The 17776-nt window shown below is 40.5% G+C and overlaps 1 protein-coding gene across 1 annotated transcript in view; it reads right to left on the bottom strand.

Moving 5' to 3' along the window:
• Mrps9 (mitochondrial ribosomal protein S9) overlaps positions 1 to 17776 on the bottom strand; it is a 58843-nt gene that overhangs the window by 21599 nt on the left and 19468 nt on the right. The window contains 2 exon segments of the mRNA NM_001100549.1: positions 9786 to 9816; positions 9896 to 9958. Coding sequence (NP_001094019.1) covers positions 9786 to 9816; positions 9896 to 9958 — 94 coding nt within the window.

Below are 17776 nucleotides of genomic sequence, written 5' to 3'. Positions count from 1 at the left end.
CATTGTGTAGATGTACCACATTTTCTGTATCCATTCCTCTGTTGAAGGGCATCTGGGTTCTTTCCATTTTCTGGCTATTATAAATAAGGCTGCGATGAACATAGTGGAGCACGTGTCTCTTTTATATGTTGAGGCATCTTTTGGGTATATGCCCAAGAGAGGTATAGCTGGATCCTCAGGCAGTTCAATGTCCAATTTTCTGAGGAACCTCCAGACTGATTTCCAGAATGGTTTTACCAGTCTGCAATCCCACCAACAATGGAGGAGTGTTCCTCTTTCTCCACATCCTCGCCAGCATCTGCTGTCACCTGAGTTTTTGATCTTAGCCATTCTCACTGGTGTGAGGTGAAATCTCAGGGTTGTTTTGATTTGCATTTCCCTTATGACTAAAGATGTTGAACATTTCTTTAGGTGTTTCTCAGCCATTCGGCATTCCTCAGCTGTGAATTCTTTGTTTAGCTCTGAACCCCATTTTTTAATAGGGTTATTTGTTTCCCTGTGGTCTAACTTCTTGAGTTCTTTGTATATTTTGGATATAAGGCCTCTATCTGTTGTAGGATTGGTAAAGATCTTTTCCCAATCTGTTGGTTGCCGTTTTGTCCTAACCACAGTGTCCTTTGCCTTACAGAAGCTTTGCAGTTTTATGAGATCCCATTTGTCGATTCTTGATCTTAGAGCATAAGCCATTGGTGTTTTGTTCAGGAAATTTTTTCCAGTGCCCATGTGTTCCAGATGCTTCCCTAGTTTTTCTTCTATTAGTTTGGGTGTCTGGTTTGATGTGGAGGTCCTTGATCCACTTGGACTTAAGCTTTGTACAGGGTGATAAGGATGGATCGTTCTGCATTCTTCTACATGTTGCCCTCCAGTTGAACCAGCACCATTTGCTGAAAATGCTATCTTTTTTCCATTGGATGGTTTTGGCTCCTTTGTCAAAAATCAAGTGACCATAGGTGTGTGGGTTCATTTCTGGGTCTTCAATTCTATTCCATTGGTCTATCTGTCTGTCTCTGTACCAATACCATGCAGTTTTTATCACTATTGCTCTGTAATACTGCTTGAGTTCAGGGATAGTGATTCCCCCTGAAGTCCTTTTATTGTTGAGGATAGCTTTAGCTATCCTGGGTTTTTTGTTATTCCAGATGAATTTGCAAATTGTTCTGTCTAACTCTTTGAAGAATTGGATTGGTATTTTGATGGGGATTGGATTGAATCTGTAGATTGCTTTTGGTAAAATGGCCATTTTTACTAAATTAATCCTGCCAATCCATGAGCATGGGAGATCTTTCCATCTTCTGAGGTCTTCTTCAATTTCTTTCCTCAGTGTCTTGAAGTTCTTATTGTACAGATCTTTTACTTGCTTGGTTAAAGTCACACCGAGGTACTTTATATTATTTGGGTCTATTATGAAGGGTGTCGTTTCCCTAATTTCTTTCTCGGCTTGTTTCTCTTTTGTATAGAGGAAGGCAACTGATTTATTTGAGTTAATTTTATACCCAGCCACTTTGCTGAAGTTGTTTATCAGCTTTAGTAGTTCTCTGGTGGAACTTTTGGGATCACTTAAATATACTATCATGTCATCTGCAAATAGTGATATTTTGACCTCTTCTTTTCCGATCTGTATCCCCTTGATCTCCTTTTGTTGTCTGATTGCTCTGGCTAGAACTTCAAGAACTATATTGAATAAGTAGGGAGAGAGTGGGCAGCCTTGTCTAGTCCCTGATTTTAGTGGGATTGCTTCAAGTTTCTCTCCATTTAGTTTAATGTTAGCAACTGGTTTGCTGTATATGGCTTTTACTATGTTTAGGTATGGGCCTTGAATTCCTATTCTTTCCAGGACTTTTATCATGAAGGGGTGTTGAATTTTGTCAAATGCTTTCTCAGCATCTAATGAAATGATCATGTGGTTCTGTTCTTTCAGTTTGTTTATATAATGGATCACGTTGATGGTTTTCCGTATATTAAACCATCCCTGCATGCCTGGGATGAAGCCTACTTGATCATGGTGGATGATTGTTTTGATGTGCTCTTGAATTCGGTTTGCCAGAATTTTATTGAGTATTTTTGCATCGATATTCATAAGGAAAATTGGTCTGAAGTTCTCTTTCTTTGTTGTGTCTTTGTGTGGTTTAGGTATAAGAGTAATTGCGGCTTCGTAGAAGGAATTCGGTAGTGCTCCATCTGTTTCAATTTTGTGGAATAGTTTGGATAATATTGGTATGAGGTCTTCTATGAAGGTTTGATAGAATTCTGCACTAAACCCGTCTGGACCTGGGCCCTTTTTGGTTGGGAGACCTTTAATGACTGCTTCTATTTCCTTAGGAGTTATGGGGTTGTTTAACTGGTTTCTCTGTTCCTGATTTAACTTCGATACCTGGTATCTGTTTAGGAAATTGTCCATTTCCTGAAGATTTTCAAGTTTTGTTGAATATAGGTTTTTATAGTAAGATCTGATGATTTTTTGAATTTCCTCTGAATCTGTAGTTATGTCTCCCTTTTCATTTCTGATTTTGTTAATTTGGACACACTCTCTGTGTCCTCTCGTTAGTCTGGCTAAGGGTTTATCTATCTTGTTGATTTTCTCAAAGAACCAACTTTTGGTTCTGTTGATTCTTTCTATGGTCCTTTTTGTTTCTACTTGGTTGATTTCAGCTCTGAGTTTGATTATTTCCTGCCTTCTACTCCTCCTGGGTGTATTTGCTTCTTTTTGTTCTAGAGCTTTTAGGTGTGCTGTCAAGCTGCTGACATATGCTCTTTCCTGTTTCTTTCTGCAGGCACTCAGCGCTATGAGTTTTCCTCTTAGCACAGCTTTCATTGTGTCCCATAAGTTTGGGTATGTTGTATCTTCATTTTCATTAAATTCTAAAAAGTTTTTAATTTCTTTCTTTATTTCTTCCTTGACCAGGTTATCATTGAGTAGAGCATTGTTCAATTTCCACGTATATGTGGGCATTCTTCCCTTATTGTTATTGAAGACCAGTTTTAGGCCGTGGTGGTCCGATAGCACGCATGGGATTATTTCTATCTTTCTGTACCTGTTGAGGCCCGTTTTTTGACCAATTATATGGTCAATTTTGGAGAAAGTACCATGAGGAGCTGAGAAGAAGGTATATCCTTTTGCTTTAGGATAGAATGTTCTATAAATATGTTAAGTCCATTTGGCTCATGACTTCTCTTAGTCTGTCGACATCACTGTTTAATTTCTGTTTCCATGATCTGTCCATTGATGAGAGTGGTGTGTTGAAATCTCCCACTATTATTGTGTGAGGTGCAATGTGTGCTTTGAGCTTTAGTAAGGTTTCTTTTACGTATGTAGGTGCCCTTGTATTTGGGGCATAGATATTTAGGATTGAGAGTTTATCTTGGTGGATTTTTCCTTTGATGAATATGAAGTGTCCTTCCTTATCTTTTTTGATGACTTTTAGTTGGAAATTGATTTTATTTGATATTAGAATGGCTACTCCAGCTTGCTTCTTCTGACCATTTGCTTGGAAAGTTGTTTTCCAGCCTTTCACTCTGAGGTAGTGTCTGTCTTTGTCTCTGAGGTGTGTTTCCTGTAGGCATCAGAATGCAGGGTCCTCGTTGCGTATCCAGTTTGTTAATCTATGTCTTTTTATTGGGGAGTTGAGGCCATTGATATTGAGAGATATTAAGGAATAGTGATTATTGCTTCCCGTTATATTCATATTTGGATGTGAGGTTATGTTTGTGTGCTTTCATTCTCTTTGTTTTGTTGCCAAGACGATTAGTTTCTTGCTTCTTCTAGGGTATAGCTTGCCTCCTTATGTTGGGCTTTACCATTTATTATCCTTTGTAGTGCTGGATTTGTGGAAAGATATTGTGTAAATTTGGTTTTGTCATGGAATATCTTGGTTTCTCCATCAATGTTAATTGAGAGTTTTGCTGGATACAGTAACCTGGGCTGGCATTTGTGTTCTCTTAGGGTCTGTATAACATCAGTCCAGGATCTTCTGGCCTTCATAGTTTCTGGCGAGAAGTCTGGTGTGATTCTGATAGGTCTCCCTTTATATGTTACTTGACCTTTTTCCCTTACTGCTTTTAATATTCTTTCTTTATTTTGTGCGTTTGGTGTTTTGACAATTATGTGACGGGAGGTGTTTCTTTTCTGGTCCAATCTATTTGGAGTTCTGTAGGCTTCTTGTATGTCTATGGGTATCTCTTTTTTTAGGTTAGGGAAGTTTTCTTCTATGATTTTGTTGAAGATATTTACTGGTCCTTTGAGCTGGGAGTCTTCACTCTCTTCTATACCTATTATCCTTAGGTTTGATCTTCTCATTGAGTCCTGGATTTCCTGTATGTTTTGGACCAGTAGCTTTTTCCGCTTTACATTATCTTTGACAGTTGAGTCAATGATGTCTATGGAATCTTCTGCTCCTGAGATTCTCTCTTCCATCTCTTGTATTCTGTTGGTGAAGCTTGTATCTACAGCTCCTTGTCTCTTCTTTTGGTTTTCTATATCCATGGTTGTTTCCATGTGTTCTTTCTTGATTGCATCTATTTCCATTTTTAATTCCTTCAACTGTTTGATTGTGTTTTCCTGGAATTCTTTCAGGGATTTTTGTGTCTCCTCTCTATGGGCTTCTACTTGTTTATTTATGTTTTCCTGGAATTCTTTCAGGGATTTTTGTGTCTCCTCTCTATGGGCTTCTACTTGTTTATTTATGTTTTCCTGGAATTCTTTCAGGGATTTTTGCGATTCTTTCAGGCATTTTTTCGATTCCTCTCTGTAGGTTTCTACTTGTTCTCTAAGGGAGTTCTTCACGTCTTTCTTGAAGTCCTCCAGCATCATGATCAAAAATGATTTTGGAACTAGATCTTGCTTTTCTGGTGTGTTTGGATATTCCATGTTTGTTTTGATGGGAGAATTGGGCTCCGATGGTGCCATGTAGTCTTGGTTTCTGTTGCTTGGGTTCCTGCGCTTGCCTCTCCCCATCAGATTATCTCTAGTGTTACTTTGTTCTGCTATTTCTGACAGTGGCTAGACTGTCCTATAAGCCTGTGTGTCAGGAGTGCTGTAGACCTGTTTTCCTCTCTTTCAGTCAGTTATGGGGACAGAGTGTTCTGCTTTCCGGCGTGTGGTTTTTCCTCTCTACAGGTCTTCAGCTGTTCCTGTGGGCCTGTGTCTTGAGTTCACCAGGCAGCTTTCTTGCAGCAGAAAAGTTGGTCTTACCTGTGGTCCCGAGGCTCAAGTTCGCTCGTGGGGTGCTGCCCACAGGCTCTCTGCAGCGGCAGCAACCAGGAAGACCTGTGCCGCCGTTTCCGGGAGCTTCAGTGCACCAGGGTTCCAGATGGTCTTTGGCTTTTTCCTCTGGCGTCTGAGATGTGTGTGCAGAGAGCAGTCTCTTCTGGTTTCCCAGGCTTGTCTGCCTCTCTGAAGGTTCAGCTCTCCCTCCCACGGGATTTGGGTGCAGAGAACTGTTTATCCGGTCTGTTTCCTTCTGGTTCTGGTGGTGTCTCAGGCACAGGGGTCCTGCCGCTCCTGGGCCCTCCCCCACGGGAGCCCAGAGGCCTTATACAGTTTCCTCTTGGGCCAGGGATGTGGGCAGGGGTGAGCAGTGTTGGTGTTCTCTTCCGCTCTGCAGCCTCAGGAGTGCCCACCTGACCAGGCGGTTGGGTCTCTCTCTTACAGGGTCTGGGGGCAGAGAGCTGCTGCGGGCCGGGTCTTTTTCTTTTTAAAAGGGAGAGGATCGAGGTTGATAATAGTGCCTCTTTTTATATTCTAGGCTGACCTCAAACTCCTGGCAATTCTCTTGCCTCAACCTTCTGAGTTGAGATTGTAGAGGTGAGCCTCCATATTTGACTCCAGAAACTTACACATAATGTTGTTAATGGTCTTAACCCAAATTTCATCATCTGAATACATCTGTTTGTCAATTTTTTTAAAGATTTATTTAATGCATATTCAGACACACCAGAAGAGGGCACTGGACCCCATTACAGATGGCTGTGACTCAGGACCTCTGAAGAGCAACCGTATCCTCTGAGCCATCTCTTCAGCCTCCAGTCACTATTCTTTAAAATGGTTAAAAAACACAAATTTCCCCATGTCTACACACACACACACACACACACACACACGCGCGCGCGCGCGCGCGTATTAACATAGTTGGACTTAATATTTTTAAGATGGTTTGCGTCTCTCCAAAGAGAAAGACAGCAATGCATGGGCTATTAGTAAGACCAGTATCACATCCAATCCACAGTGATTTTTCCTTGTGTGGTTTTGACTACCCTGATGTCACTGGGCAGCAAGATCTTCATATAATTTCCACATTTTACATTTAACCCTTAACTCTTTTGTGGCCTAAGAACTTTTAAAAAGGACATGATTTAAAATTTCAGAACCATTTAATTTTAATGCTGTAACTTCAGACATCTAAACAATAACTTTCCAGTAAAGCTCTAATATAGTTTTTCATTTACATTTTATCTGACCCTCCTAGCAGGTAACTGTGATCTATGAACAACTGAACTCCCTGGTATTCTGGTTGCTTGTTCTGCAGTGCTGAGGACTGGGTGGGGCTGTGCACATGCTCAGTACCCTCCATCACTCATCTGCATCCACAGCTGTTGCCTCCTGTGGCTTTGAATTTGCCATAGGATACTGTGTACCATTAATTTCCTTAGTTACCTGGTTTTGGCCTCGTCTCTTGATAGAGTATTTTAGTGCTGGGGATAAAACTTTATGCACTCTACAACTGAGCTGCATAAACACCCAGTCCTGCATGTTTCTTATAAGATTATAATGGTCAGGGTTCCAAATAACTGTCAATAATGTAAGCCATTTCTGAATGCAATGGATTTAATGACACATTTAAAGATCTAATGTTTCTGTTCGCTTATGAAAAGTCCTACTCAAACAAGAAGGATTCTTTACATTTCTAGTTGAAACCTTTTTACCAAAAACAAAAGGATCTGTTTTGTTAATTGTTTTTCTATGTAAACGTTTTCTTCTTGAATAAAAACACTTATTAATACACTGAGTAATGTTAAGCCATACTTAAAATTCTGAGAAAAACATTATGTTCTCTGGTAGCTTCTTAAAATGCTCTACTTGTGCATTCAGGAGGCAGAGGCAAGTCAATCTCTCTGAATTTGAGGCTAGCCTGCTCCACATAGCAAGTTTCAGGTTATACAGGAATATACAGTGTTCTCTTAGGGGCAGAGGTGGGGAAGATAGCTTCGCTCTTTCAGTAAGTCATGTCCCAATTTAGTCATTATGTGATTTTTTAACTAGAAGCCTTTGGGTTTTTTGTTTTGTTTTGTTTTGTTTTTGGTCTACAATAACAAGTTTCTGTTACTTTAAGGCATAATAGGAATCACTAATTGGCCCACTGCTGGGATAGTATTTTTCAGCAAACCTGATGACTTGTGGCCTGGCTAGTTTTTAGTTTACCCAGAATTTTCCTGATTGAGGAAACTGTAGCAATTAAACTGTTCTTTAAGCTATCTGTCAGAGAGTGTGGGCAACACATTGGCACCATGAATCATCACTGCCTGGGCCAAACTACACGCCTAGCCACTTCCTGTCAGGGTATCTTCGGAAATTTAAAATGGGGAAAATAATAGTTTGTGCCTAAAAAAAACTGTTAGAAGCTGTGAGATAAAACGTGAAGCACTTAGAACAGTGCTACTCTAAGGTTCGGTAAATGCTACCATTATTACTTGGAAGAGTTTTGTAATTAGCATAAAGTTACTGTTTCAAATTCAGACAATACCAACATAGATATCTTCTGTCTTTAGAGCAGTCAGTCAGTGAATACTGCCATTTAAGTGTTAATACTGGACTACAGTCAGCTTCCTGGTAAAGCATATGCCTGCTTGGCATACGGGAGACCCAAGGTTTAATTCACACACACAAAGTAAGAGTAATAAACATAAGTAAATACTTGTAATACTATTCTTGACTGACTTCACTGGCTTTTTCAGTGTTATGGCCTCTCTTTTACATTTCCATTATATTCATCAGCTTGATTTTTATTTTACTTTGTCTTTCTCAGTTACTAACAACATATTTTGCATCTGCATGATATAATGACCATATTTCATGGGACTTGATGGAAACTGTCAAATATTTACAAATAGTGGATAATTTCCATTTTGATTCTTTAATATAACAGTGATACAGTTCTATTGATTTTTAAGTCAGAAAATTTAACTGACAGCTTCTATTCTCGGGCCTTTGTTTATTTTTTCTCAATGTTTCACTTCAGCATGCATAACTATATTACTATTTGGGTCATCTGCATAGAAAACATATTCTTTGGGTTTGTACCTACAACTACAAAACCAGGACACATTACTTGAAGTCTTGAGCCTAAGTTAACAGCACTGCTTTTTAATCAGTCAGTGCTAAGGGATTGGTACAGAAAGGTTCACAGTCATCAAATCCACTTACTGGACAACAGGTTTTTCCAACATAAATTAACATTATTGTCTCACTGAACCATTCTCTAGGCTCTTCCAATTCCAGGCTAATATTAGTGCTCCTTCTTGGTTCTGTCATCAACCTGGTTTGCATCTTTACTCTCCCCAATATTTTTACCGCTTTACAGACATGTGTTTTATGTTAACGCAATCTAGAAGCTTCCATCTTCCAACAAACCAAATGGTGGTATAGTGCCAGAATGAGTGCCACGATCTATCCAAATTGAAAGTTCATTGTTACTTTTCTAAATACCTACAAACTGATTTATCCTATAAAAGGTACAATAAGGTTGAGAACAGAAAGCAGAACTTCCGCTATTTCTAAAGGAGCATTGTTAAATACACTTAGCTGCAATGTCAGACAATTCCAGCAATATTGGCATATTTTCAAAATCACACATGGGCATTTTGCAGCAATAACCTAAAGCCTTGGTGTCATATTCTATGTGCTTGTAATAATGAGCACACAATACGGAGAGTGGGATGCTTTGAAGGACTTAGGAAGCCTCAGAAGGCAAAAGAGACACAACTTACAGATGAACTAAGAGACAGAGAAGAACAGGAGAGAAGCCTGAGGAGCTGAAGCACAGAGAAGCCAGTAAGAAAGGGGAGAATAAATCAATTGTTGCTATTCCAACACTTATCAGATAAGCGGCTAGGTCTAAGTTACTCCGCCTCATTTGTGATTAGACTATAAATGACACTGTATCCTCAAACTTTAAACAAACGCGCGCCTGTATGCAGCATTCATTCACTTTTCCAAAAGCTATTGCGAAACAAAAGTATGTATGTTATAATCAATCATATCTAGGAATTGATAAACACAGGACACATTTAGAAAGAGATTGAAAATACATGTAACAAATACAAGTTACTTCAAAGTGTGAAGAGAGGGTCTGAGAGATGACTCAATGAGTAGGGCACTTGCCATCAAACCTGTTGGCCTGACTTTGAGCCCTGAGACCCATGCTGTACAAGCAGAGAAACAATTACTCCACGTTGTCTTCTGATTTCCATGTGCATGTGGCTACATGCTTATGTATATGCCTGTACAGAAACAAATACATATGTGCACACACGTGTCACCCACAGACCTACACCCCCAAATTCTTCCTCATAGATGCCTAGTGAAATGCAGGATACAAGTAATCAGTGTGGCATCGGCAGATGCAAGCTTTTGCCTAACTTTCATATCCTATACAGAATCTGCAAACTTTAGCCAATTATTATATAGAGTACTTTTGACGTATGGCATTTCCACGTGACAAACTGCTGATGTGTCACCCAAAACTGTAATAAAGAAAAAGAAAAATGTACATCTCAGTCTTGAGCAAACTTACCTCTTTGCTTTGGAAAAATTTGCTCAGGATGCTGTAAAATAAATGTAAAGTGATATTAGGTAACTTCTATAAAACAGAAAAGACATTCTTAAACAAGTAATCAGAATTACCTTCATCATTGGCCTGGCTCGCTTCTCAAATAAACCACTTGGGAAAAGGTAGGCAATAGCTCTCTGAAAACATAAACAAAGGTTAATTAACAACTGTTATAAAAACGCATTCAATTTATAACCAAGTTATGGAATGCTTATTGTATACCAGACATTGAACTAGTTTCATATGTAGTGTGTAAGTTCAAATGGCAAAGCACAATTACTATACATATATCCTCAAGAGAAAAAAACAAACAAAAACAAAAACAAAAGCAGTAAGTATTAACCTGGCTATTGACAACTTTCAAGTGTCAACATCAAAGGTGTCACTCCTACAATGTGACACCACATTGTACCTTTGCAGGTAAAGACTAGAGGTGCTCCTGCACAGCCCTGTGCACTGTGCCCATGACAGCAAGCCAGAGCAGCACACTGCAGCCAGCAGGCTTGTGTTTCACCGTGACATACTGGAGACAAACAGTTTCAAGGACAGATTTATCTTGGTTCATCATTTCAGTAAGGTATGTCAGAGAAAGTCATGTTGAGAAGGTGTGGCAGGGACTTTTTACCTCATGGTGGCCAGGAAGCAGGGAGAAATGCATGAAGGGCTGGGGACGCCCTACAGGGCCTACTTCTAAGAGGCCCCAGCCACTATGAGTCCTACCGCCTACTACACAGCACCCAGCTGGGATAGAGCTCTCAACACACAAGACTGGGGAACAGTGCAAGCTCTCACTTATATCAGAGCACCCACCATAGCTCCTTGATATTCTACCCTAGAAGTTTTATCTTGATCTTGAGGACTAAATACAGGCCCTCGTGCACACAGAACACACACTCTAAACTGACCGACTCTGGCCCGGTAAGTTTTTAAACTACATTTTCCAAACAAGTCCTCCTGTGCGTTTCTCACAAGGAATGTGACTGACCTTGCGTAGCCAGTGCCACTGCTAAGCAGACATGCTCTCCCCTCAGGCAGACCCCTGAGCACTGCTTACTCATTCCCATTTACACCAGCGTCAGACAAACTTCACAGGACAATCTCAACATCAAAGAATGGCAATGCCTACAGCACTCTTAATAAGCAGGTGTACATAAGGCGTAATAAGCAGGTACACACACACTGGAGGAAGAGGCCGGGGGGAAAGAAAACTGCTTAACAGGAACAGTACCAACCATGAGACCACTGCTTTACAATTTCCCAGTCAGTCATGATCCAGGCAAAGATCACAAAGCCCCTGGCTGACGTGCCACCAGGGACCAGAAAACTCAGTCTCAAACATTACCCTCCTTTGTCAGTTACTTTTCCATCGTTGTGACAAAACACCAGGACAAAGGCAGCTTATTCTGGCTTACAGTTCCAGAGGGTCAGAGTCCATTACATCACTGGGGGAAGCATGGCAGCAGTCAGGCCACTGGAGTAACATCTCAGAGTTCATATTAAACCACAAGTGATAAAACTAGCAACAGCACAAGTCGTCTAACTCTTGAAGCCCACTCCAGTGACATACTTCCTTCAACAAGGCCAGACCTCCGAGGCCTCCCAAACAGTGCCACCCACTGGACAGCAAGTATTCAAACAGAGGAACTCTATCAGGAACATTTCACTCGACCCACCACCAGCCCAGAGTGCTCGCTCCCAACAAAGAGAAAAAGGTGCTTTTCCAAGAGTTCAGTGGAACTACTCTGAAGGCAAAGGGCAGTCACATCATCCATGTGGGAGAGACGGGTGAAGCTGTGAGGACTCTCCACACATCCTAACCTTGAGCATGTGGACGAACACAATTGCACAGTGCAACACCTAAGCAGGGATCTAGACTCTAAACAACTAGACAATGAGGGGCATTCTGGAAATCCTAAATATAGACCATTTACAAATGACATTATAGAATTGCTGTATTAGAAGCAACAGTTGCACTGTAGGGAGATAGTGACAGGAAGGGTGTAATACTTAGGTGTTTTACTGATAATGTTTAGGAGTTAAGCTTGTGAAACCTGATTTTCAATGGTTCAGTCAAAATCATTCTTCACAGAGGCAAAGGAAATGCAGAAAACACTCAGATTTATCCATATGAAGAGCATGCGTTCAATGAACATTCAAATTTCATGGAAATTTGAAACATTTCAAAAGTAAAAGGTAGGAAAAATGTCAAAAATTTTTAACTAATACAGATTTTCCTACACCCAACCTGCTTGCTGTCTGCAGACCTTCGCTAGCCTAAAGCAGCTGCGAGGCCCTGTCCTCACATCCACAAAGAACTCCAAGGTTGTCAGCACTGTGGCAAGGGCCGGGGCAGAAGCGCACAGGCACAGAAGATTAAGTACGCCTGTCAGCTCAGCAGCCATTCATCCTCCAATAAGCAGCAGGCTATCAGGGGCATCACTTTCAAGCACGAAACTGACTGAATCACATGATCACCGAATAATCCTAAAGGGAGATGCAAACGTAAGAATTCCACCGCACTTTATATTTCTCCAGTGCGGTGAGCAGTGGAAAATCATGAGAAGGTTAATTGGTAGAGGATAGTTAAAAAAAAAAAGAGAGAGAGAGAGAGAGAGAGAGAGAGAGAGAGAGAGAGAAAGAAAGAAAACCACTGCAAGGGAGAGAAAAACCTCTTCAAACATAAAAACAAGTGAACAAAGCCCCTGACAGAGAATTGTGAAATCCAAGTGAAAGGCAGTTCTAACTTACAGAGTGAAACCCAGTGTTATAATCTAGTTGAAAGATGAAAAGGTGAGTGAAGGATAAAAATGGAATGAGAGAGAACAGTAAATAAGATAACCCGGTTGTTCAAGTAACAAAACATCCCCAACAGTGACAACCAACCGCTCTCAGCGTGCTGCCTGCATCTGTTTAGTATGCACAGGACAGTACTGATGTGACCTAACCTATTACTTCCATCCAGCTCCTTCGGGCATTCTATGCAGATTTTCCCCCCACAAATTCTGAAGCAAACAAAGGACTCACTGGCTTTACTGAGAAAACATTTTTTTCTGTTGCTTTCTCTGGGTTCACTAACAACCAGTTAGTACACAGTTGTTAAAAATGTAGGTGAATGCACTTTTAAATAAACAATGAAAAAATGAGAATGAGATTTTTCATTGGGGTTGTGCTGAACAGCCTATGGTGTGTTTTGGGCAGTGTAGAGGGACAGCCTGACTGTGTTACACTGCAGAGAAAGGGAGCAGTGGAGGAGACAGGGTGGAGACAGGAGAGCACAGACCCCTGCTTCAGGCACCACCACCCAGGAGTCTGACTGCTGCTTGTGGCATTAAATAAAATACTTTAAAAAGGCAGTGCTAAGTGGGCTCTCAATAAATATTATAAAAATACAAAATTCTCAGTTTGTATAAACTATATTATTCCTCATGCTTTTTTAAGAATAAGTCATATATCTATTTTACAGAGGAATCCTCAGTTAAGTAACAACATATAGTTCAAAAATACCTTGATTCAGAACTGAAACCTGTGATTTAATTCAGCCTTTCAGATTACAGATTTCCTTCTTCACAGGCCTTAAAGGACACAGCTATTTAGCAGTAAGATTAACAATAAAATTCCCAAAGAAATGAACTATTTACCTTGGTAAGTTTTATTTAACAAATATTTATCCCAACCTGATTGTAGACACTTGCCACTTTAGAAAGATAAGAAAGATATGGTCTCCAACTTCATTCTGTCAGGAGACAAAAGAGTCTATGGTGTCAGACTCAGGGCCGATGTCACATAACCATTAGTTCACTGTTAGGGCAGCACCTCCCACCTGATTTTCCTACCACTCAGCTCCTTTCTGACAAGGACCTATGCTCACTGTCTGCCACAGTACAGTTGTGCTTCCCCTTCCCATGCATGTGGCTCCAGTTCCCTCTCCTCATCCATGGGTGGGATGCTCTGCACACTCTCCCCTGCTCTACCATTTCTGTCACAGTAGAGCCCTCTTCCCATCCTGTCACTGTCAGCACAGTCCATGTGACTTATGGCTACCACAAAGGCTCCTTAACATTCCAACAGCTGTCACATTTGTGAGCAGACTGATGCAAATGAGCCATCTCAATTAGACTGCCCACATCAGGGTGGCATCCAGGCCACCATATAATTCTCAGTTCCCAACTCAGTCCTGCCCTTAGGTATCCCATCTACTTCCTGTTTTCTGTCCTGCCTCACTACTCAATCCTGCAACTGATGAACCAAAACTGTTCAGAGGAAGAAGTTTACTTGGCTTACGGTTTCAAAGGGATAGTCTGTCAGGCAGGGAGATGTGGCTGTGAGTGGCAGGCATGGTGACCAGAGCTGGAAGCTGAGTGTGTACATCCTGACTCTGAAATGTAAACTCTCAAAGCCTTCCTCCAGCAGGCCGCACCTCCCAAGCCTCCCAAAATCTCATAATCTTCTTTCTAAGAAATTTATTCTGAAGATTACATAAACTCAGAAACAGCTAGTCTTTTAGATGAAACCACATGTGTTCGCCACCACACCCAGGGAGTTACTTCAAAGTAATTATTACAAAGAATAAATAACAAATACAGTCGGGGACAAAAAGCTGTTATCAAATGAATTTTTTTAAACTAGGGTTAAAGATTATGTTCCTCAAAACATCTACGTTGGCATAACAAATAATGTAAAATTTCAACATTATGACAGGTGATGTCTGCTCAGCCAGAAGCCCACAGGAGGAGAGTGTTGAGGGACAGAAACGCTCTGCTGTCCTGAGCTGCCTGCTCACTTCCTGCTCCTGACTCCCCAGTGCTGTGGGAGCTGGCGGTCATGACAGAGTATACTGTCATGTACCCCTCAAGTATCTCACAAAAGGTGGTGTTTCATTTCCAAACTGTGCCTTACATCTAATTGACCAAGTTTGCCAACTACAACAGAAGTAACCAAAATTTTGTAATTCTCTTCCTAAGCAATCTACACTGAACACAGTTACACTGAACAGTTACTTAAACTAGAAAAATAACACATTTTCCACAAAAAGAAAACTGGGGGTGTCAGCTGGAACTCTACCAACAATTCCTCAAGTAGCTTCAAATGGTACACATACACACACAGTCCCAAAATTTGTGTGGATGGCAAAGTTCACTGATGTTTTAAACTAATGCCACATGTTAAAAAATTGCTACACATAAAATTTAGGTTCAATAACTGGCTGCCCTCCCCTTTCCAAAACACACCCACACCCACCCACTCACACACACAGAGAGAGAGAGAGAGAGAGAGAGAGAGAGAGAGAGAGAGAACACATTCAGTTAAAGCATACAAAGTCCCTTTAAATATTTAGTGCAAACACTATAGTATGATGTGGATGCCTAATCTAATCCCAAACAAATGGGCTGACCAAAAAGACAAAGAATGTAAACTGCAAAATGTAAGTCATGTGACAAAGTTAACATCATTAGCCAAGTATCTCTTTTCTAAATATGTAATTTGTGTTTCAATCATAATATCGGCAACTTAACAGTTTCCTAAAATGAAAGCACTGTACATTCTTAGGCTTCAGTCAAAAGTATGAGCAAACTGTGGGCTCAGCCAGGAAGCACTGGGTCAGGAATGCAATCTCTATTAATTAGGTATCCCAGCTGGGCAGTGGGTTTGCAGCTGTTAACTTGATCAATGACTTACCTAAATGTCATCTCTACTGATTCGCTTATAAATTACCAGCAAGTGAGACTAATGTACAGGTGCTAATTTATTTAAACTGTTCTCCACAGTTCTACATAGCTTTATAAACTGCATCTGGCACCTAATGTTAGCTGTCAGTTGTACTTAGACATGCCTGTCCTAACGACTCTGTTCATTAGAAGTGAGCACAAATTATGAAATATTGTGAAAAATGATACATCAAATGGAATGGGCACAGCAAATCAATTAGAGAAACTTCATACAGCACATTCACACTAAGGAGAATAAAACATTCTGGTTTAGAAGGAGGTCTATAATACCAATTAAAAAGTAATTGGTAGACTTCAGCAGTGCTATACATCAGTTTGCTGGCTTTCTTCCTGAAATTCTACAGTAATGTAGAACTTAACTTTTAATTCCCAAATAAAGGCATTAGTAAATACAAGTACCCATCTGTATTCACCATAGTTAATACTAAGCCAATATCTCCAACCTAAAATTTATCACCACTATGTGCTCAGTCAAAAGGAAAATACAGTATGAGAGCACGACTGTAGTACAATAGTTTTCTGATGCAGCTGAAAAATTAAGAGACTCACTAACACCTTGCAGACTGGCAGGCTAGCAGTCAGTGTTGCTCATTTCTGCTCTAGCTGGACAATGTGTCCCAGCACCCGGAAGATCTACAAGTCCTGGATCACACCATCTCTGCCTCGGTTCACCAGCCCATCTCTGCCTCGGTTCAGGAAGGAAACTGGATGTGCACTGTCAAATGCCCCACACCCATGCACTCTTAGTTCCTTACAGCTTTCACAGTCCACAGAGACGCCTCTTCTCCAACTCCTTCCCACTACATAAACCCACTCAGCCCACTGTTCTACCTGACATAATTTTACAAACCCACTGTAGGCCGTGGTCTACACAGTGAGTTCTAGAACAGCCAGGGCAACAACACACATACCACCAACTGTTTCCAATATCTGACCTTCTTCTCCTCCAGTTTCTAGTGTTCTAAGCAGTCAAGACCAGTTCAGTGGGTGAAGGCCAAGGGTTTTATGCTTCTTTTTAATATAACTCTTAGTTAGTAGGCAAAAAATAAATTATTATATTGAAGTAAGGGAAAATCTCCACCTGTCAATTATTAATTTCACTTTAATTTGCTATTATCTAAGATGATGGCTGAAAGATGGTTCAGTAGTTCAGAGCACTGGATGCTTTTTCGGAGGACCCCCGTTTGATTCCCAGCACCCACATGGTAGCTCACAGCCTTCTGTAACTCCAATCACAAGGGGATCTAACATCCTCATTTAGCCTTCACAGGCACTGTATGCACAGATATATGTGCAGGCAAATCACTCATACCCATAAAATAAAAATAAGAAAACCTCAAAAAAATTAAAAAATACATTCCCACATAAATTTAATAAAAAGATTAAGAACAGTTACAGCAAAGTTTTTAAAATGTTTGTTTTTGTTTCAGACAGGGTCTGCTGTAGCACTTGGTATATAACAAATACCCCAGAACTCCTAATGCCTCTCCCAGATACTGGGATTGCAGGCTTGTACCAGCATAGTTAGATGTAGCAAGTACTTACTAAAAAATTCCAAACATATATTACTGTAGCCTTAAAAATAACACATCTCCTAAGTGATGTAATTCTAAAGTTAATACAAGTAGTGACAAGAACTGTTTTTATCAGATTTATCAGATTTCTTTTTATTTTTGCTATGACGCTTAGTACCCTTTAAAATGCCTTATAAGAAACAATAGTAATATTAACTGAATATAATTTTCACACATAAATTATATAGGCAACATTCAGTGAAGCTAGATTTCTATTCAAGCTCGATTCTCTAAGGTAACTTTGTAAAGTAGAAATAATTGCTCTCCTATGTAATTCACAGTACTAACATATTCAGTTACGCCAGAAGCTAAGCTAGAAGTGGATCACAGACAAGACACAGACAGGAAAAGAGGGCAAGAATCAGTAATAAAGAGCAAAGCCTGGCCATTCATAATGGGGCAAACATGCACTACCCGCTAGGAGTCACCAGCCAGATTGGAAAGGGAAATCCTGAGGCAAACACTAAGCTCATTCTGCTCTACGAAACGAGACAGCAATTGACTTCAGAAGCTGCCAGCCCAAACACTGATCTTGAGAACTGCTCAAAGCACAGCCTTCAGATAAGGCTCACTGCTGAGGACACCTCAGGGCTGTTGGTGAAGAGTATATGTGACAGCAGATCAAGCTCCTTGACAGCATCTCACACACAGGTTT

This window comes from Rattus norvegicus, chromosome 9, assembly GCF_021556685.1.
Source record: "Rattus norvegicus strain SHRSP/BbbUtx chromosome 9, alternate assembly SHRSP_T2T, whole genome shotgun sequence".
Lineage (NCBI taxonomy): Eukaryota > Metazoa > Chordata > Mammalia > Rodentia > Muridae > Rattus > Rattus norvegicus.
The sequence above is the reverse complement of the archived record's forward strand: the minus strand, read 5'-3'. Positions and strand labels throughout refer to the sequence as shown.